Source organism: Rattus rattus, chromosome 2 (assembly GCF_011064425.1).
Source record: "Rattus rattus isolate New Zealand chromosome 2, Rrattus_CSIRO_v1, whole genome shotgun sequence".
Taxonomy (NCBI): domain Eukaryota; kingdom Metazoa; phylum Chordata; class Mammalia; order Rodentia; family Muridae; genus Rattus; species Rattus rattus.
In genome coordinates this window covers 74,469,425-74,491,653 of record NC_046155.1, presented here as the reverse complement: position 1 = coordinate 74,491,653, position 22,229 = coordinate 74,469,425, and the positions used below count along the sequence as shown (strand labels likewise).

At 45.6% G+C, this 22,229-nt stretch overlaps 1 protein-coding gene and 1 pseudogene across 1 annotated transcript; one reads left to right on the top strand and one right to left on the bottom strand.

The window, feature by feature from the left end:
* The first annotated feature begins 3,064 nt into the window (after positions 1-3,064).
* On the top strand, positions 3,065-4,543 carry LOC116893120 (annotated as a pseudogene).
* Positions 4,544-18,522: 13,979 nt separating this feature from the next.
* Positions 18,523-21,751, bottom strand: Znf688 (zinc finger protein 688). Its single transcript, XM_032892576.1, has 3 exons — positions 21,491-21,751; positions 21,084-21,197; positions 18,523-19,224 (listed from the first exon to the last, which is right to left on the bottom strand). The coding sequence occupies exons 1-3, from the start codon at positions 21,684-21,686 to the stop codon at positions 18,710-18,712; spliced, it is 825 nt and encodes a 274-aa protein (XP_032748467.1). The 5' UTR covers positions 21,687-21,751; the 3' UTR covers positions 18,523-18,709.
* Between the last annotated feature and the right edge of the window lie 478 nt (positions 21,752-22,229).

The following is a 22,229-nucleotide window of genomic DNA, read 5'->3' as shown; positions in this document are numbered from 1 at the left end:
ATTAGATGGCAGCCACATGGAGGGCTGGGCAGGGTTCTTCAGAATGCAATATATGCTTTAATCAGTGTCTGATATATGGTAGTTTCTCCTGTAGCCAGGATCTATGAGTCCAGGAATCAAGGGATGGAAAAGGGAATAGTTCCACTTACTTTCTCTCCTAGTGACCCACTAGGAAAATTTTTGCTTCCTGTCCTCACAACCCTAAGTTCTGCTGGCCCAGAAAATTTGGTTTGAGATCAGGGAGTAGTGCTGTCAGGAACCACAACAAACATTCCATTGAACTGGAAGCTCAGACTCCCCCTGATTATTTGGGGTTTCTAATGCCCTTAAACCAACAGACTGAGAGAGGAATAATAGTGTTAGGAGGGTGAGAGAGCCAGATTACCATGGGGAAATTGGATTGTCTCCCCACAATGGAGGTAAGAAGGATTAGGTCTGGAGCGCAGCGGATCCTTTAGGCATCCAGGGCATCTCTGAGTGCTACCAGGCCCTGTGATTAAAGTCAATGGAAATGACATCAGCCTAATCCAAGCAGAATGACAAAGGGCACAGATGCATCAGGACTGAAGCTATGGGTCACACCTCCAGGAAAAGAGTCAAGACCTGCTGAGGTGCTGGTAGAGAGTAGAGGAGATACAGAAAGGGTAGTAGAGGAAGGTAGTTATAAACACCAGCTAAGGCTGCATTATTAGTTACAGACATGAGGATTGTAATGCCATGAGTGCTTCTGTTTTATTTTTTTGTTGAGAATGAATTTGTACAGATATCTGTGTTTTCTTTACCACTAGTAATCATATTTAAGTTTGAGCTATTAAATGATGTAAAGGACATTGACCTTTTCTATATCTACAGTGCCCTTGCAGTTGTACAGGGTTAGTTTTATCATGTTATGTGTATTTATGACATGGTTATTGTTTTCGTTTGGACAAGAGATATGATTTGTATCAAGGGGTGGATTGTGGTGGCTCTTCTCATTGTCAACTTGATCTGAGAAGTGGAGAGCACACCTGTGACCCAGTTCTTGAGGCTGGAGGACACAGGCTATCGGTCTAGATCCTGAGGCTGGAAGACAAACACCTTTAGTCCAGATCTTGAGGCAAACCTTTAATCTGAGTCATACCTTCTGCTGGAGGTCTACATGAGGACAGTGGGAAAAGAAAGGGTTTGCACTTTGAAGTGAAAACTTAAGAGTTCTTCAGAAAGTCTGTTGTGGTGGATGGTGTTGTCCCGGGACCAACATGTGTAGGAACATTTCACTGAAGCAGACACAGGTGAAAGGCTAAGGCAGATTCGTGAAGGAACATTTCACTGGAATTGACAGAGTTGAAAGGATGTTTTGCTAAAGCAAGCACGTGAAAGGACACATGAAGAAGGATTCTTCCATAACTACAGGCATGTATTGGTCTGTCTTACAGACATCGTGTAGTTGAACTCCATTTGTCAGGATGCCATAGAGAAAAATGCACCAAAAAACTTCTGGTGGTTTCTGCTTCTTGCAGCTTCCATGGACTCAGGATGATTGGCAGAGTGATGTCAGCTGAGACAGACTCACATGCGGAGGCAAGTCCTGTGGAGGACACTTAAGGGAGTATATATAGGATTCAACAGACTGTGAGAGGACCCGGGCTTGCTTGCATAGCTAAATGCTTCTTGGTCTTACATCAACTAAGACCCAGAAAAACAAATGTCACTGAGGTTCCTACCTCCAAATCATCAGGTATGAGCATGTAACCTGGAGTAACTTCATTAACCAGGAAAGTAAAAAGGGACCATGGCTGGGGTTGGGGAGCAGTAGACAGGGGGTAGCAGAGTACAGTGGGGAAGGGCAGATGTGGGTGGGGGTGGGGCTCTAATTAGGAGAGAGGGGGATACACACAGAGGAAGGAGGAGTCTGAAAATGTTGTAAGAATTCATCTATTAAGTATTAACTTAAAGACACCTAGAATACATGGAAGTCTGTGTCTGTATGTGCGCACAAATGGTTTGAATGAAACTTTCCCGGGTGGGCTAACTATGCTCCTCCAGAGAGCCATGGACCATCTAACAAAAAACCCAACACCAGGCTGAGAAGCCCTCCTTTGAGTTGTTGAACAGGAGTGACCCAGAGACTCCCAAAATAGTATAGGCTAATGCTTCTGCCCTTGCTCGCCCCCTAGAGGTGAAATGTAAGTCCCCATTTCTGAAGACACCATGCACTTCAAACAAAGGATCCAGGGACCCAAGCTCGATCTGACCTGAACCCTTCTTCCCTGAAGACTACCAGAAGGCACCATGCAAACCCATACAGGAAGGAAGCAACTAATAGTCCTTTCTGCCCAGGAATGACTTCTGTAAAGATTTATTTATTTATTATATGTAAGTATACTGCAGCTCTCTTCAGACACACCAGAAGAGGGCATCAGATCTCATTACAGATGGTTGTGAGCCACCATGTGGTTGCTGGGATTTGAACTCAGGACCATCCGGAAGAGCAGTCAGTGCTCTTAACTGCTGAGCCATCTCTCCAGTCCGGAATGACTTCTGTAAACCACAGCAATGACCGGCAGGCCCAATAACCCCAAAGGAGCAGTAGTAGCACACATTAGGCAGTAACCAACACTTCGCTAATTGCATGTAGGTCTACTCAACAAGAGAGGAATCATGCCTGACCCTGGCAACCAGCCATCCAGGACTAGTGCAGACATGGATGTGGGAGGAGAGTGTCACTTTACCAAACCAGCATAATTCCTAGCTGCATTCTAAGTACTTGTGTTTAATACCCACAGATAATGTGATTCTCACCCCTCGTGTAGGAAACCGCTCCTGGCAGCAGATAGAGACCATTACAAAAAAACAATAACCAATCAAAATGCAGAGTGGTGGAGGCCAGTCCCAGTGGATTCATCTACAACACAGTTCCTGTACCTGAGGGTCAAGGGACATTGAGGAAGGCAGCATGGCAGGAAGAGGGTCAGTGCCAGAGTAACAGGGCATTTAGTTGAGATTGAATCTCCTAGAAATGTCAGAGAAGTTAAACTCATGAAGTCTCGCCAATATGACAGCTTAAACGTGACAGTTCGTAAGGATGACACCAATAGACACACTAACACAGAAAGGGGAAGGCTCGGCCAGTCCCTCAGCCAGCAGCTCCACGCCACCTCGGGTCGGGGTCATGGGGGGCTCGAGAGCCAGGAGCAGCTTTACCAAGGAAGAGTTTGAACGCCACATCCTTGATGAAGGCTTTACTGCTAAGGACATTCTGGACCAAAAGATCAATGAAGTTTCTTCCTCTGACGATAAGGATGCTTTCTATGCTGTGGACCTTGGAGACATTCTAAGGAAGCATCAGAGGTGGCTAAAAGCTCTTCCCTGGGTGACTCCCTTTTACACAGTCAAGTGTAATGACAGCAGAGCCACAGTAAGCACCCTGCCTGCCACTGGGACAGGATTTGACTGTGCAAGCAAGACTGAAATACAGTTGGTGTGGGGGCTTGGGGTGCCTGCAGAGAGGATTACCTATGCAAATCCTTGTAAACAAGTGTCTCAGATCAAGTATGCTGCCAGTAATGGAGTCCATATGATGATTTTTGACAGTGAGATTGAATTGGTGAAAGTCACCAGAGCACATCCAGAGGCAAAGTTGGTTTTGCGGATTGCCACTGACGGTTCCAAAGCAGTTTGTCACCTCAGGGTTAAGTTTGGTGCCACACTCAAAACCAGCAGGCTTCTCGTGGAACAGGCAAAAGAGCTAACTATTGACGTCATTGGCATCAGCTTCCCTGTGGACAGTAGATGTACTGACCCTGAGACCTTCCTGCAGGCAGTGTCAGACGCCTGCTGTGTCTTTGTTGGTGTCAGCATATATCTGCTTGATAATGGCGGTGGCTCTCCTGGATCTGAAGATACAAAGTTTAACTTTGAAGGGATCACAGTGTAATCCACCCAGCCCTGGACAGGTGCTTCCCACCAGACACTGGCATGAGAATCATAGCTGAGCCAGGCAGATACTATTTCATATCAGCTTTCACCCTTGCAGGCAACATCATTGCCAAAAGTACCCTGTGGCAGGAGCGGCCCAGCTCTGACAATGAAGATGAGTCAATGAGCAAACCTTCTTGTATTGTGTGAATGATGGAGTATAAGCATCATTTAACTGCATTCCTTATGATCATGCACATGTGAAGAGAGAGAGAAGTATGAGAAGTATTACTTATCCAGCATCTGGGGACCAACCTGTGATGGCCTTGATCAGATCATCGAGCTCTGTAACCTGCCTGAAATGCATGTGGGTGATTGGATGCTGTTTGAGAACATGGGTGCATACACTGTTGCTGCGGCTTCTATCTTCAATGGGTTCCAGAGGCCAGACATCTACTATGTAATGTCATGGATCCAGAGTCAGGGCTTCCCAACAGAAGTGGAGGAGCAGGATGCTGGCACTCTGCCCATGCTTGTGCCCAGGAGAGCGAGATGGACCGTCACCCTGCAGCCTGTGCTTCTGCCAGTATCAATGTGCAGATGCCATTCTTGTAGCTCTTTCCTGCAAGTTTAGCTTGAGTTAAAGCATTTGGGGGAACCATTTAACTTAATTACTGCTAGTTTGGAATCTCTGTAAGAGTAGGGTTGGCACCAATGCAGTATGAAAGGCTAGGAGATGGGGGGAGGGTGTTACACTTGCTGGGTTTCTATGGAAACTTTGAATATTTTATATGGATTTTTATTCACTTTTCAGACCTGATACTAATGAGGGCCCCTCGACTGCTGAGCAAGCATTTGTAGCTTGTACATGGGCAGAATGGGCCAAAAGCCTAGGTTGTGACCCATTTTGAAAATAAAGTATCTTGAAATAATTGGGCATCAGGGAATGTTTGCAAATATCCCTTAAAGAAGGCACAAACTTCTGCACAGGCTGCTGTGTCACAGCAGTGAGTCTAGCCCAGCACAGCAGAGAGGAGAAGCAGATGGCACGAGGCTGAGCCCTCTCTGTACAACATCAGGTTGCCTAGCCCACCCCAAGTGTTTTCAGCTGGCTGTGAACTTGGTGTCCAGAGTCTGTTAGGGAACGTCATCTGCCTAGTGACCTGTTGGCCTGGCCACTTCTTAGGAGGGCATCTGAGGCTCCTTGAACCTTGCCTGCAGAACCCCTGACTGTCCCCTCAACCTTTGACTTCACCTGCATCACCACCTAGTAACAGTTGGAAGCATGATACAGCATTTGACAGCCAACTTCCTACAATAAATTCAACAACAGCAAGAAAGGAGGAGGAGGAGGAGGAGGAGGAGGAGGAGGAGGAGGAAGAGGAGGAGGAGTAGGAGGAGGAAGAGGAAGAAGAAGAGGAGAAGAAGAAAGAAAGAAAGAAAGAAAGGAAGAAAGGAAGAAAGGAAGAAAGAAAGGAAGGAAGGAAGGAAGAAAGAAAGAAAGAAAGGAAGGAAGGAAGGAAGGAAGGAAGGAAGGAAGGAAGGAAGGAAGGAAGGAAGAAAGAAGGAGAGAAAGAGGAATGCCCACGAGGACCCAAGCCTAGATAAAGGACTGTGGGCAGCTAAGGAGTGCTGAGAGGTAACATTTGTATAGATAGGTAGGTAAGTGGATAGGCAGACAGACAGACAGACAGTCACAGACATAACAACAGTTGAAGAAAATATGGCAGCCTTGTGAAGGTGACACATACCTTTAGTCCTAACACTCAGGGGGCAGAGGTAAGCATGCTAATGTCATATAGGTCAAGCTCTAGCTAGAGGTCTCTGATATCAAAACGCCTGTTTCTTCAATTGCGGGAAGTACAGTCATTCCCAAAGAGACTGTGACCAATCCACTCAAAGTCTCAGCTCTCAAAATGCTTGGTGCTTTAACTGTGGGGAACATGCTCATTTGCAACAAGAGTGTGAACTAGGCTTCTCTAAGGGCAATGGTTTTCCTAAATATAAACCAGAAAGGAGGCCTAGGCAGCGTGCAGGCAATAAGTTAGGGTTTGCCACTGGACCAGTGAGTGTAGGCGAAGAGAGAGATTCACGGTCATTTCTTAGCATCAGGAAACAGCCTTGGGGCCTGGCTTGAGGTCCCCCAGGAAAAATGATGAGCTGTTTTCCCCGTCAGCCAAGGAGGAACATGCAGACCCCAAACCTCAACTAAGCAGTGCAGGTCTAATGCAGGCTGCAGCTGGCAGTGTTGCTCTAGAGCTGGCCAGATAAACATCTGACTCTACCCCCAAATTCAATGTTATAAGATATCCCTTTGCCCTCGGGGACAGTGGGGATGGTCTTGGGAAGGAGTGGATTGATTCCCCAAGGACTCATTGTCATCCAGGAATTATAGATGAAGATCTCAAGTGAGAAACTAAAATTATGTAAAAAGAGATGCAGTTTGACATGGGCAGTAGGACTGCTCAGCTGCTGCTGTTTTCCCTACATCAAGGGCAAAGCTGCTCCAGTGGAAAGAGCAGGAGAGTTCTCCTGAAAGCCTTGGCCACTGACCCGAAAAGTGCTCACTTCATTGATAATTCCCCAATACACACACCACAATTAATGGCTTCAGACAGAGTGTGGGAATTGTAGTGACAATGTTGGCATTTTGGTTTCTTTAAAAGACACAGAAATAGTATAATAAAGTGTTCTCATTTAACCCCACCTGTGGGATATGGAGATGCTTCAGGTGTCCCCAGCAGCTGACCATGATTTGCCCTGTGTGCTAGCAGGAGGCTGATTTTACCAGATGTAGATACTTGCTTCAATTGTGTGAGATTTGGAGTTCTTGGGACTTTTCAGAGGGTATATAAATGCTAGGGCCCTGAAAGTGTAGGCTGTTGGTTGGTTTTTGGTTGTTGTTGGTCAAGGTTTGTTAAGTAGTCATGTACAAAGGAGAAAGAACAAGAAGAAATTAGATATCCTGATGGTGAAGATCAAACTTTCCCCAAGGAAGTCGACACCCCTAATCAGCAGGAAGTAGTTTACCAATAATGTCACCCCCTTTCTGACCCATTGCTTTATTCAGTGATCTCTTTCCTTTCCCCTCTGTCCTTTTTTCCCCTCTTATCTAGAGTTATAGGATTGAAAGGGAGGAAGAAAAGAGGGGCAAAAGGGTGGAAGAAAGAACTCACAAACTAGCCAAAAGCAGTTTCACTGGTCTTCTAGGCCTAACCCCTCTAAAGTAGACAAGGAAGGAGTAAATGATTCTTGAGCTGATGGGAAGGTCTCAGCTGTATCAAAAACAATACTGAGGAATCCAGTATCTTATTCTTATCTTGTTTTTCTCTTGCTTATTTTGTTTGTGACGTGAGGGTTTCAAGGCCTATGCGTGAGCCATACCCTCAGCACTTGCTTCCTACGCCCACAAGGTCTCCCTAAATAGTCCCAGTTGTCTGTGAACTCCTACATCACATATCCAAATGCTGCGGTAACAGCCACGAGTCCTTGTGCTCAACAAGAACAACATCATCATCAACGACAACAACTTATTCTTCATGTCACCCAAGCTGGTGTTGAACTTGCTCTGTTGCAAAGCATGGCCTTGAGAGTCCGTCCTTCCCTTCCTGAGAGCTGGAATCACAGGTGTGTCAACCACACCCAATGTCTGAAGTCATTCAGACACGGAACCCAGAGTTTCATGGACACTAGCCAGGTATTTATTGTAGTTGGTATCAGTGTCAAGTCGCCAGGAAGTCTTGCCATGATTGACGTGGGGAGGTGCCCCTGGGTGGGAGCAGCACCTCCTGGTAGGAGCCTGGATAAAAGTATTAATTATCCTCTCACCTTCTGTCCTTTGCTTGACCTCCTTGCTTTTATGTTGATTTGCACCTCACTGTTCTATTGCTGTAAAGAGACTCCATAACCAGTGTGACTTATAAAGCAGATCATTTGATTGGGGGCTGGCTTAGAGTTTCAGAGGTTTGTCCATTATCATCATGGTGGGGAGTGTGGCAGCAGGCAGGTGGCCAGGCACTGAATCAGTAGCTGAGAGCTTACATCTGATCAGCAGGATGGAGGCAGGGAGAGTGAGACTGGAGGTGACTTAGCCTTTGAAGCCCCCACCCTCAGTGACAAGCCTCCTCCAGCAAGGCCATGCCTCTAATCCTTCCTAAACTGTCCACCAACCATGAAGCAGACGTTCAAATATCTGAGCCCGTGGAGCCATCACTCAGACTACAGCTCCACAGTTGTAGGTGCTGCAGCTGCTGCTGGTGATGATGATGACGATGACGATGAATGATGACGACGATGATGACAGTTTCTGCAAGTGTGTAATGTTTGGAATTCCTAGAATTTTTCAGAGCGGGCATAAATGCCAGGACCCCAAGAGGTGGAGTTGGTGGTTGTTGGTCCTTTAGGAGGGTTGGTTGTGGTTGTTAATAGTCATGGTCAGAGACAGAGAAGCCTTCCATTACCTGCTGCAGAGGGCTGTCTGGTCTATTTTAATTAGATTTAGTCATTTACTTTATGCGTACTTTGCCTACATGTGTGTGAGTCTACCAAGTGTATGCTTGGTGCCTAAAGAGGTTAGGAGACTACATCAGATCCCCTGGAACTGTAGAGATGGTTGCGAACCATCTTATGGGTGGTGGGAATTGACTCTGGTCTTCTGCAGGAAAAACAGGCACTCTTAACTTCTGATCCATCTTGATAGCCCCTGGCCTCACAATCTTGATCCTCCTGCCTGGGCCTCTTGAGTGCTGAGTTTAGAAGTGAGTGTTGTCATAGTTGTTGGTTGTCCTTGATCTTAACCTCACGTGGTTTTTTTTTCCCCCTATATGAAGTCCACAGCCTTCATCTTTTTATTTAAAGGAAATTCATGGCTTCTGTTTGACAAATGAGTCGCCAGCATCACTATCCTGGGCTTTGGGGCCATTAATCAATAAAATAAATGTTAGCTGCAATCCCATGAAGGTTGATCTGATATCACAGGTGATCTCGTGGTCACCCAGGTCTTCTGCAAGAAAAGTGCTTTTAACCATTGAGTCCTCTCTCCAGCCCTTTTGATGTGACTCATTTCCTACAAACCCAGACAGAGGGCACTCAGCAATACACTGCCGAGTTCAGAGTTCAGAGTTCATGAGGCTCCTGGATACAATCCTTGGCACACACATACACAAAATAACATCGATATGATGTTGAGCATAAACTCCAGGTTTCAATTTTAGAATGTGTATAATACAGTGGTAGTGACTACCTGTGTTTCTCAGTGTTTTTGTAAAAAAACTTCAGACAGAAAATACAAGTTTTAAAATTATAAGTTTAGGTTGTGATGATGGCTCAGAGGGTAAATATGCTTGCTGTGCAAGTCTGATGACCTGAATTTGATCTAGAACCTAGAGTAGAGAACTGTGAGTCTTTCTTCTACCCTGCAGTTATTAGCCAATGGCCCAAGAGGATGAATGGAACAGGGTGGATGAAGAGGGTTTCAGATGGCCCATGAATACAAACTGTAATAATGGCATACCAGAGCCAGCTTTGGAGGGACAGATGAACATTACTAAGGTTGAGTCAAGGGCTATATGTAGTGTGTAGGTTTTGCTTTTAGCTCCAGGTGAACTGCACTACCAGCCCCCACCCAGTTTTACACACACACACACACACACACACACACACACGCCAGTTAATCTGACTGGGCACTCCTAAACCTCCCCTGCCACCACACGGACAATCATATAGAGTGGCCATTGGCCACTCCAACCAAAATCTCACATGGCTGGCTGGCTTTACCTCCTACTGCTACTGCCTCCTCCTTCTTCCCCAGTGCCCTAGATTGGATTCTCCCTGTGTCATTCTCCTAAGCAACTCTAAGTGTCCTGCCCCATACTCAGTCATTGGTTGCTGGTATCTTGTTCGATCAAGAACCAATTGAGGAACAGGACCTTAGCATCAGAACCACCCCTACACTTTACCTTTTCTGTTCAAAAAAAAAAAAAACAAAAAAAAAACAGCCACAAAAAACTCATCTCCCTAGAACAAAACCACAACAATCATGTAAATTACAAAGTATGGCACACAAGTAATGTCCAGTTCATCTTGTTTGTCAATTAGATAAAATACTCTACTATCACTTCTTTTTTTTTTTTTTTTTTTGTTCTTTTTTTGGAGCTGGGGACCCGAACCCAGGGCCTTGCGCTTCCTAGGTAAGCGCTCTACCGCTGAGCTAAATCCCCAGCCCCTCTACTATCACTTCTAACAAAGAATTAGGATTCTATTCCTGGATTATGTTTAGATCTTAGCCAGTAACACCATCTGAAAACCACGTCTTTCATTCTATAACCTCTGTCTCAATGTTAAACAACTTGAGTTTGATTATGAGACTATAACCAGTCTTCAACCCTGTCAGAAATCCAAAAACAACTTAAACATTACCTGGATAGAGAGAAATATAGAGAGAAATATATAGAAAGCATCAAACACAGCTTCTCAAGCTTAAACAATTGCAGAGACAGCTGACTAGTTGGACAGCCCCCTAATTTCTTATAATGTTGGAGCACCTGTTTTCAGCCTTTGGGTCCAGGATTACCTGACAGAGCTTTGCAAAGCAGGATCATGAAGGACTGCTTACCTTGTCATGGCAGAGCTAACAGTCGACTCTTCTGCATAGTGTGTCCTTTTCCCAGACAGTATTTTGTCTTCAGATGAAATAGGCGATTTCTGCCCCATGGCTACCTTGCCATGATAAGCAATCTCACCTGGAGGTAAAGATGCTCAATTTTTCTTTGAAAGAGAATAGGGAAACTGTCCAGAACAGACATTTCTCATTGTCAAGTGATTCTTAATAATGAAATAACATTAAATGCCACATTATGTGGATTTCTGATGTTTTTGAAGACTAAGTAATTTATTTTGAACTGTTAAACCTTAGCTACTCTTAGCCATTTCTATTTGAGTAAGTTGAAAGCACTTTATTATAATTAAATCAGAATCTAACATAACCATGAGTTTGTTATCTGGCCCTTAACTTGTGTTGCTTAATCATCTTAAAACAATTTAAGCCTCATATCCTTAAATTAATTGCATAAGCCTATCTAAGAGCAACAATATTAATCTCAAATTTTGTATCAATATATAAATTCATACCAATGAAAACTTAAAACCTGTATCAATATAAATTCTATACCAATGTAAGAAATTATAGCTATAATCTGTATCCATTATAAAGATTTCTATCATTTAAGATTATGGCTACTCAATGCTTTTTTCAAGAATAAAATTTAGGAGTCCATCCCATCTATTCCCCCCTGTTTAAAATTATGACCATTTCCAAATCATCCTTCAAAATGACACCCATCCCCAGGGAATTAGGCTGATGACTCTCCATAGCTTCTTCCTGCTGAATATGGGTGATGAGAGGTTTTCTGAAGGGATGGGAGGGTTAGGAGAATTAGGAAAACTGGTTAGACTTTAGAAAGCTAGCTTTAGCATCTGTTATTCAGTCTCTACATATTTGGAAGGTTCAGAGCCCGACTGAAGTTCTGACCAGATCCATCTGAAAGGTTGGATGAGGTGAGGTGACCTGGAATCGGCAGCAATATCCAAAGCTGTTTTAGGCAGCAACCGGATGCAGGGGTCAAGCAGGTCAGTTCAGCATCTCTGAGGATGAATCCTGCCGAAGCTGTCCATTCTGTAATATATGAATCTCACAACCAAAATTTTAGTGCCATTCAGATATCCATATGGATTGTGCAGGGTGCACAGATCGGTTAAGAATGAAATTCTGGGGGTTGGGGATTTAGCTCAGTGGTAGAGCGCTTGCCTAGCAAGTGCAAGGCCCTGGGTTCAGTCCCCAGCTCTGAAAAAAAGAAAAAAGAAAAAAAAAAAAAATGAAATTCTGCTCCTTGTTTGAGCAGGTGAAAGACAGCGGTCTTTTTTTATGAGTTAATTTTATTAATAATTGTAATAAGCCTTCATTCATGCCACTTGAAGGATGGCATGAAGAGCCTTCACCTGTCCTGTTTGATTCTCTTGAGTTTTCCTGGTTCTTCAGGGGTCTCCCCTGTCTTATCTGATCCATGTGACCCTGAAAGGGGTCCAGAGCCTCTTCTTCTTTTCTGTCAGCACAAATATTGAGCCTTTCTTCCAACATAACAAGTCCTTGTTCCAGTAACCAGGAATCATTAAGTATTTAACTTGACCTTTCTCCCAGATAATATAACCACCAAACTCAAAACCACACTTATTTTGATAAATAAAACAATTCAAAGCAAATAAAGCACTCGGAATAAATGTAAACTGATGAGACAGTGCTTCTGCTGCCCTGCCCTGACCTTCATTCTTTATATAATTCTCAAGGCCTAAATTTCAACTGTCTGAGATCGGTTAGACAATCTATCCCCTGCCTTCCACCTAATTATTTAAGATTGAATGCCTCAATGTTTTGTTATCTCTGTCTATGTGCTGTATAAGCATATTTTCAGGTTCTCTCTTTATATAATTCTTGAAGCCTTAATTTCTACTGTCTGAGATAGGCTAGGAAATCTAAATTTTTTAAGATTGAATGCCTCAATCTTCTCTTCTGTGGAGCTTACATTTGCTGCCTCTACCAACTGTCTCTCTGCCTCTCATCTTAAGATGTTTGTGTCAGTTCCAATCCAAAGGAAGAAATCCCCAAAGGACTCAGGCAAAATCTGAATTCCCTTCTATCCTTAAACACAATTAAATCACAAATTTTAAATCTATCCTTTGATATTTTGCTGTATGAAGCAGGCAGCTGACTATCTGTCTTAGAGCAGCTGGCCTGTTTCTTTGCACAGCAGGGGCTTGAATCATCTCGGCTAAGGCTCTCTGAGGCTGCTAGAATCCTTTTAAAAGAGCCCAGGGTCCATCCCACCAGTGGCTGTGTTCCTGGGTTCCAGTTTGGTGTGCTGGAGCCACACAACGCTGCTCCACCGAGCAGCCAGTTCTCCCCCCAATTAAACCATATCAGTGTGTGTGTGTGTGTGTGTGTGTGTGTGTGTGTGTGTGTGTGATCCATTTGAGATTTCCTAAATTAATGTGGATTCTCACCTACCATGTTGCACGCCATCTATAGCATGTAGCTTTTGCCACCCTGCCCACACACCCGCGCACCAGGTAATCTTAAAATGCCTTTGCAAACTCAACAACTGGGCACTCCTAAACCTCCCCTGCCACCACAGGCATAATCAGTTAGAGTGGCCATTGGCCACTCCAACCAAAAACTCACATGGCTGGCTCTACCTCCTGCTGCTCCTGCCTCCTCCTCCTTCCCCAGTGCTCCTGATTCTCCCTGCATCCTCCTCTTGAGCAACTCTAAGTGTCCTGCCCCATCCTCAATGGGGTCACTGGTATCTTGATCAATCAAGAACCAATTGGGGAACAGGACCTTAGCATCAGAAACATCCATACCAGGGGATACACACAGAGGAAGGAGGAGTCTGAAAATGTTGTAAGAATTCATCTATTAAGTATTAACTTAAAGACACCTAGAATACATGGAAGTCTGTGTCTGTATGTGCGCACAAATGGTTTGAATGAAACTTTCCCGGGTGGGCTAACTATGCTCCTCCAGAGAGCCATGGACCATCTAACAAAAAACCCAACACCAGGCTGAGAAGCCCTCCTTTGAGTTGTTGAACAGGAGTGACCCAGAGCCTTAGAGATAATTATGGTTCTTACTCTTCATGGAGGAAACTATTCTTTACAGCAGATGGAGAAGATTATAGAAAACCACAACCAATCAAAATGCAGAGTGGTGGAGCCCAGTTCCCATGGATATATTCCTTATATATGTATATATTCCTAATATATGTATATACATACATAACACACACACACACACACACACACACACACACACACACACACACACACACCAGTTAAAGAAAAAGTGGTAGTCAGGTGGTTGTGGTGCACACCTTTATCCTCAGCACTCAGTTGGCACAGGCAAATGGATCTCAGCACTCAGTTGGCACAGGCAAATGGATCTCTTTGAGTTCAAGGCCAACCTGGTTTACAGAGTGAGTCCAGGACAACCAGTTTGACACAGTAAAACCATCGAAAGAAAGAAAAAGAAAGAAAGAGAGAAAGAAAGAGAGAAAAAAAAACCGTGGCTATGAATTTGAGGTGCATGGGAGGGATTGGATGAAGATTATATACTATATTATAATATCTCTGGATATATATGTATACATAAATATATATACATATATATACACACATACATACATACATACATACATATGAATATATGTCTCAGTTCTAAAGGGGTGTTCCATAAGATTCAGGGCGTCCTAAATGGAAGCACTCTATAAACAGGGACTCCTTAAGAGTAAGAAAGGAAACAATTCACGAGTCCCCCAGGAGAAGCCCATCATTCCCAGTCCTGGGAGAAGCACATGGTTCCCAGTCCCCAGAGAAGCCTATCATTCCCAGTAGGAACCGTAACGGTGAACAGGAAGAGACTTCCCCACCTGTCCAGCTGCTTACAGCTCATAGAGAGCTCAGCTCCAGAGTCCCAGGCTTCAGGCTGTCGCTGTGCTGAGGTGAACTGTTGGTAATGCAGTTGCTTTTGATTCATTCTGCTCCTGTAAGAGACCCCTCAGCCACATTCCTGTAAGTGACCCTAATGAGCTCGTCTGTTCACCAGCTTGGACTTTGGTAGAATCCTGACTTTGTTCTGCTGTCGGTTCCCTCTCTGCTGTGAGCAGACATTTTTTCACGGCTCTCCAGGAACAGTGTCATACAATCCCTTACCTCAAAATAAAAAGTAAAAGATGCTAGGGAGGCCGGGGTGTGGCCCAGGGGGAGAGCACAGGCAATCGTCGGTTCTGAGAAGAAAAGAAATGACTACTGAGCTGACTTCCTGACACTCCTCTTTCCGTGCTGTAAGGTGTAACTTGTTGACAATAACTCACTTGTTACACAAATGCTCATTGCATGTTTACTGTGCACAGTATGTAGTGTCTTATTGATGTTTCAGATTTTGACAGCAACTGTTTAATGTAGTTATCATTTATCTTCATTTGTTCAGATAGGGAGCTGAGGCTCAGTCTTGAAGTAAATATTATTTGGGGGTTTCTACCCCACCTTTGATCACTTAGCTCCCAAATAAGAGACACAAATATTTATATCATAAGCCCTAAAGCACCAGAGCTGGGCAGATGTCAGCCCTCTATGCTATTCTGCTTCTCTGTCAATAACCCCGAGATATGACTTGCCATGTTCTTTTTTTTTTTTTTTAAGATTTATTTATTTAATGTATATGAGTACACTGTAGCTGTCTTCAAACACACCAGAAGAGGGCGTCAGATCTCATTACAGATGGTTATGAGCCACCATGTGGTTGCTGGGAATTGAACTCAGGACCTCTGGAAGAGCAGACAGTGCTCTTAACCACTGAGCCATCTCTCCAGCCCCCGACTTGCCATGTTCTATCCCAGTTGCTCCTACTCAGTCTGGCCAGCCCTCATGGCCATGTTCTCACAGTCCACCTCCCCATAGAGTCCTCCTCTCTCTTCTTCACTCTCTGTCCTCCTCGTGGTCTCTGCCTCAGACCCCGAGCCTGGGAACAGAAGCCCCACTTATGTCTCTTCTGCCCATCTATAGGCTGTCGGCATCTTGTAACTAATCACAGATAACTTGGGGGGGGGGATATACAATAAAAGCTGGTATACATAAGGATCTCCACCTCTTGAGGCAATTAGTCATTGGGATATAGAATTTATCATTACAGTACATAGCGACAGAGCAAACCTCAGTAGCTCAGGGAGGGCAGTGAATTACAAGTATGTCACTGGGGAGGGGCAGAGACTAGAGTCAGCTGCTTGATCAGTATTCTTCCTGTCTTTACTGCTGGGCTCCCTGTTGGTGATAGAGACCTTAGCATTTGAAAATGCAAATACCAAATGAAACTATTAGACCATTAAAGGAACAGGCAGCACCTATTGCAAAGTGGATACGGGATACAACCAATATTGGTCCTAATGTGTCGCATGCTAATACCATAGGTGAAGCTACGAGCTAGAGATAGATCTCTGATATCAAAACATTGGGTTCTTCAATTGCAGGAAATGCAGTCATTTGCAAAGAAACTATGACCAAGTCACTAAAGGTCTCAGATCTCAAAATGCTTGGCGCTTTAACTGTGGGAAGTATGCTCATTTGCAATCAAAGAGTGAACAAGGCTTCTCTAAGAAGGCCTAGGCTTCCAGGGATGTGCAGGTCAGGGTTTGCCATTGGACCAGTGAGTGTAGGCGAAGAGAGATATTCAAGGTAATGTCTTAGGGTTGGTAAACGGTCTTGGGGGCCTGGAGCCCCCACAGCAAAATTTATGAGCTGCTTGCACCCTGCCATCCAAGGAGGAACATGCAGACCCCAAACCTCAACTAAGCAGTGCAGGTCTAATGCAGGCTGCAGCTGGCAGTGCTGCTCTAGAGCTGGCTACAGATAAACATCTGACTGCTCAGCTGCTGCTGTTTTCCCTACATCAAGGGCAAAGCTGCTCCAGTGGAAAGAGCAGGAGAGGTCTCCTGAAAGCCTTGGCCACTAACCCGAAAAGTGCTCACTTCATTGATAATTCCCCAATACACACACCACAATTAATGGCTTCAGACAGAGTGTGGGAACTGTAGTGACAATTTTGGCATTTGGTCTCTTTAAAAAAAAAACAACAACAACAAACAAACACAGAAATACTATAAGAACATTTAACCCCAGGTGTGGAATATGGGGCTGCTTCATGTGTCCCCAGCAGCTGACTGTCATGTGCCTCATGTTCTAGCAGGGGCGGAATTTTTCCAGCTGCAGATAGTTTTCCCAATTGTGTGACATTTGGAGTTCTAAGGACTTTTTAGAGAGTAAATAAATGGTAGGACCCCAAGAATGTGGGTTGTTGGTTGTTGATCATTGTTGTTGGTCATGATTTGTTAAGTAGTCTTGCACAAAGGAGAAGGAACAAGAAGAAATTAGGTATCTTGACATGGAAGAGGCATGTTGCAGAGAGGGAACAAGCTAGACACAGGTGAAGACAGAACAAGCCGGAGAATGAGAAGGAGCCGGAAGATTAGAACAGATTTTAGGAGGTTGTTCTGATAGTGCTTGTATCAAATGCCAAATTCTGTACTCAAGATTTTGTTGCCCCCTGGCAAGGAGATCCCCAAGGACGAGAAGATCCTCATGTATACCAGTTTTTGTGGTATAAACCTTGACCCTAAGTTATCCATGATTGGTCAATAAAGATGCCTACAGCCTGGGCTGGGCAGAGAGAGCAGGCAGAGCAAAGTTCCCCGGCATAAGGTCTCAGAAGAGAAGGAAGAAGTCTCCATGGGGTAGGTAGATCAGGAGACCATGGCCATGAGGTTTGGCTTGTTGAAACGGGAGTGGCCCAGGCAGAACATGGCAGTCATATCTCAGGGTTACTGACAGGGAAGCAGACAAAATAGCATAGAGGTTGATATCTGCCCAGCTCTAGTGCTTTAAGGCTTATTATAAATACAAAAGGCTTGTGTCTTTTATTTGGGAACTAAATGATCTAAGGTGGGGTAGAAACCCCCAAAGAATATTCACCACAACACAGATTGTTAGAGTTTGTATGAGGTCAAACAACTGAGAGAAGTGGGGCTGGAGGGATGGCTCAGAGCACAGGCTGCCCTTCCAGAGGTCCTGAGTTCAATTCCCAGCAACCACATGGTGGCTCACAACCATCTGTAATGGGATCTGATGCCCTCTTCTGGTGTCTGAAGACAGCAATAACATAGATAGATAGATAGATAGATAGATAGATAGATAGATAGATAGATAGATAGATAGATAGATAGATAAAAAGAGGGAGAGAGAGAGAGAGAGAGAGAGAGGGAGAGAGAGAGAGAGAGGGAGAGAGAGAGAGAGAAGCTAGGTTGAATCAGTAATCCATAGATAAGAGTGGGATATCGGGAAGAGAAAGAATTCTGGGAGAGAAGGTGGGAGGAGAGCCAGAAAAGACATGAGGAGATGGACACAGTACCTGAGTACAGGTGACCAGTCAATAAGTGAGCTGTCTTTAGTTATGATCTAGTGAGAACCAAGCTATATGACCAAGGTATTTATAAATTTAATTTGAGTCTCAGTCTTATTTCTGGGAACATGGAGCTCGGAAACAGGACAAGGACCTAACTTCAACAGTCAGCTTGGAAAGGAGTTTGGGGCAGAACAGCTGAGTTGAACCGGCCAGTGCTCAGAAAGCACTAGGAAGGGTGAGCTTACTCAGCAGCAAGTCTCAGAGGCTGAAAACATTCTAGGCCTGGATTAGACTGTACAGAGAGTAGAAGCTTTCAGGACGAGGCCTAGGCTAGCAGACAGAGGCTGAAGCCTCCAACCAACAGTTACTACAAGGGAATAAAAGTTACCTTTACAGGGCCCCTTGTTGTAGGCAGCCCCTTCTGGAAGGAACCAGGATCAAAAGGCAATTTCAAAGTTAGCTCCTCCTCTTGCCTTTTTCTTTGCCTTTTACCTATTCTATACCATATATGTGAGTGTGCAAGTTCATCCATTCTGTTCTGTTCCTCTTGTGACCCTGACTAAAACAATACTGAACCAACTCACATCTCTAGCCCAGACCCCATTTTTTTAAACACAAAACACTGGGGGTTGGGCAGTTGTCAGGTTTAATCTGTATGGATTTTTACAGGAAATTTTCTTTTCACAATTTTACAAGCGATCCTTGAGAAGTCAAACAGGTGTATTTCAATTCCCAAGTCTTGACTCAGTTGACTCTCAGTGCCAAGTTCACGCTCCGCTCCAGACCTCCAGACGAAGGCAGCTGTTGAACTCACCCACACTCCTCAAAGATGTCTGGATAATGCCGAAAGAGCACTGGTGGATCCCGGTCTCCTCGGACTGGGGCTCCAGGCACAGCCCGGATCCCAGGCCTTCGGCCTCGGCGACCCCCTGAGCAGGAACGGTGGATCCATTGATGTGCTTTCACTGCGAACTTCCTCTTGAAGCGAACACCACATTCTGGACAGGGGAAGGGTCGCTCACCAGAGTGCATGCGCCGGTGGCTGACCAGTAAAGACGGGTAGGTAAACCGGCGTCCACAGTCCACACACACATGGCGTCGCTGGCTGGCCTGTATATCTGTGTTGGGTACCTGAGCAGGAAGCTGCACGCCTGCTATCTGGTCTGGGGCAGCTTTGGTAGGTGGCTGTGCCCCTGCAGAGGCCTTGGTAGCCATGGGATGAGTCTTGTGTTTATCCACCTCTTTAGGTTGCAGCTGAGCAGAAATGTCTGCCGGCCTCTCACCTCCTTCCTTGCAGCCCCACGCTCCCTCATTTGGAGTGTCTCCTGAAACAGAAATTGATTGCATTTAAGAAACTCACTTGTCGGGGTTGGGGATTTAGCTCAGTGGTAGAGCGCTTGCCTAGGAAGCGCACGGCCCTGGGTTCAGTCCCCAGCTCCGAAAAAAAGAACAAAAAAAAAAGAAACTCACTTGTCACTGGGCAGTGGTGGCTCATGCCTCTAATCCCAGCACTTCAGGGGCAGAGCCAGACAGGATCTCTTTGAGTCCTGAGGCCGGCCTGGTCTACAGAGTGAGTTCCAGGACAGCCAGGGGTACATAGAAAAATCTGTCTCAAAAAAACAAAAAGCCAAACCACACCAAAAACCCTCATTTGTCCCACTAGGGAAGTAGCTGTAATCCCGGCATTTGGAAAAGGTGAGACAGCAAGGTAGCCTAAATTTGAGGCTGGCGTGGCCTACATAATGGGACCTTATCTCAAACACAGGAGAGTAGGGTATGGTGGTTGTTCACCTTTAACCCTAGCACTTTAGAAAGAAAGGCAGGTAGATTTCTGTGAGTTTAAAGACAACCTGGTCTAAATGGCTAGCCAGGGCTACCTGTCTTAAAAATGAAAAAGATCAACACAGCAAAAATAAAACAAAATGGGCTGGAGAGATGGCTCAGATGTCTCCTAAGAACTCACCATCCTCCCAAAGGACCTAGTTTACTTCCCAAACCCACACTGGGCATCTCAAAACCACTGTAACTTCAGCACCGGGGATCTCGGGCCTCAGGCCTCCTTGGGCAGCTGCCCCTATGTAGGCACATACACTGACACAGAATGAAAAATAATAAAGATGAATCTTAGGGAAAGAGTTTCAGTAAAACCTAACACTTCTGCACTGACTGCCCTAGCTGTTACCCGGGGAGCACCGACGTATACTGCCCAGTGACTGACACGAAGGCCTTGACGGAAGTCAGTTAAGATTCCCTTCCTCATGTGTCAAATGGGAGAAATAATGGTCTCTTGACGTCACAGAATTATTGGATTAAATACACACATGCTTATTGATCACTTAGTAAATGCTCAATAAACAATATGTACTGGTGTCTTTTGTAATTGGTTTTGGTAGAGTGGTTCTTTTCTAGATGAGGCACTGTATTTTCGTCAGGTGTCTTCCATTCAGGGTAGTGACAGGAGAACAGCCAAGCTGCTGTTACCAGGCGGGCATGCTTCTCGCGTACCACTTTGCCTTGTTTGAGAAATACGATAGGCAGACCTGAAACCGGTTCTATTTTTAAGGGCATTTCAGGGGTTTGGGGGGCCTCAGACAAAGTCTCACTATATGTAGCCTCAATTGGCCTTGAATTCACCTGCCTCGGCCCCGGGAATGCTGGGATTAAAGGTGTGTGCCACCGTGACCAGCCTTAGTTTGTTTTGAAAAGGGGCAAATGAGTAGTATTTTAGCAAACATCCAGAAACCTACGAATCCTTTGAGTTCTAGATTCTCCTACTCTGTTCTTTCTTTTTTTTAAGATTCATTTATTTATTTTTATATACATTGGTGTTTTGCCTACATTTGGGTCTGTGTGAGGGTCTAGTGCGTTCCAGCCCCTAGAACTGGAGTTACAGACAGCTGTAAGCTGCCATGTGGGTGCTGGGGATTGAACCCAGATACTCAGGAAGAACAGCAGTTGCTCTTGATTGGTGAGCCATCTCTCCAGAGCCCCTATTCTGTTTTTAATAGGACAGTTCTCCCGAATTTTCAAAACTCTTAACAGGTAGGCTTTCTTTCCTTTAGTATAGGAACATGGCTCTTTAAATTCTGTAGGGATGCTGGAATGGGGAATCTGAAAGAAAGGTTTACTAGAGAAGAAACCCCCGGACAAACAAGTTTCGGGAGGACTTGGGCCAATCCCTCACCTCTCGGAGCTCCTCCCAGGCTTTCCCCCTCCTCAGGATCCTGGGCGGCGGGGCTCCAAGCCTCACTCTCCTGTTCCATCCAAGAGATGAGGGCTGGTTTGGGGCCCGGGAACCCTGAGAGAGAACAGGGGTCACAGTGCTGGCCTGAGAGGCTGGCCGGGGCAGAATGCATCCCACTAGGGTGAGGGCACCTCCTCGGAACTTATGCTCAAATTAACCTGGGCAGGGTTTGCGATGCTCTTGCCTGAATGGAGACTCCCGAGAAAGCCCTGAGAATGGAAGGTGACTGATGCTGCTGGTGGAAAAGTGCGGGATGAGGGCTCACAATCCACTTGATCGGTCTACAGCATCTCCCCGGTGAACCCCCGAGGAGGATGGGGGGGCGGGGCTCTGACTCGGGGCCTCACCGAGCGCGCCCAGGAGGCCGTAGGTCTCGAGCATCACCTCCCGGTACAGGGCTCTCTGCGCGGGCCGCAGACACCCCCACTCCTGCGGGGAGAAATACACGGCTACGTCCGCGAAGCTCACAAGCTCAGGCTTCCTGAAACCAGGCCAGATCTCCCCAGGCATCGGAACCACCAGTGGGGCTGGGGGTGGCGACATCAGGGATCCTGCCCGGGCAGCGGCTTGGCTGCCCCAGCCTTCCGCTTCCGGCCTCTGCAACTGCGGGAAGCCACGCCCTTGCCACGCCCCTTGGTCACGGTTGCTAGCAACCGGTGCTGAAAGAACCGACAATCAGTCATTGGCCGCTAGGGATTGCAGAACTCTGGTGGAGACTAGTAATGCTCTACTCCACAGCTGCTCACACAAAGACAGGACTCGGGTGAAAGGACCCGAAAGATACCTTCAGAAAACATGGCGACCGCCTAGCTTCAGCTGCCATTGCAGTCACTGAGGCGCCATTTCTGCAGCTTAATACATACGGTGTCTTTCAGACTTCCATTGCCTGCAGCGCCCCATTTGCCCTTAAATACAATGCCCCCTTCAGGAGGGTTGGCGTTGGTTTCTATGTATAGGAAGGAGAGTCCTTCAAAAAATATGGATTACCCGCCGCCTCACCGACCTCTGTGCGCAATTACAATTGCAATGCTGCAATTGGTTCGGGAATAGTAGGACATCTTAAACAATTTTGAGGACCTGGATTTC

Coding starts and splice junctions, on each gene's coding strand:
- Znf688 (XM_032892576.1), bottom strand. CDS start 21,686: ATGTCGCCACCCCCAGCCCCACTGGTGGTTCCGATGCCTGGGGAGATC. Junction 21,198..21,490: donor CGGCCTCCTGGGCGCGCTCG/GTGAGGCCCCGA, acceptor GTTCTCTCTCAG/GGTTCCCGGGCCCCAAACCA. Junction 19,225..21,083: donor CCTGGGAGGAGCTCCGAGAG/GTGAGGGATTGG, acceptor TTTCTGTTTCAG/GAGACACTCCAAATGAGGGA.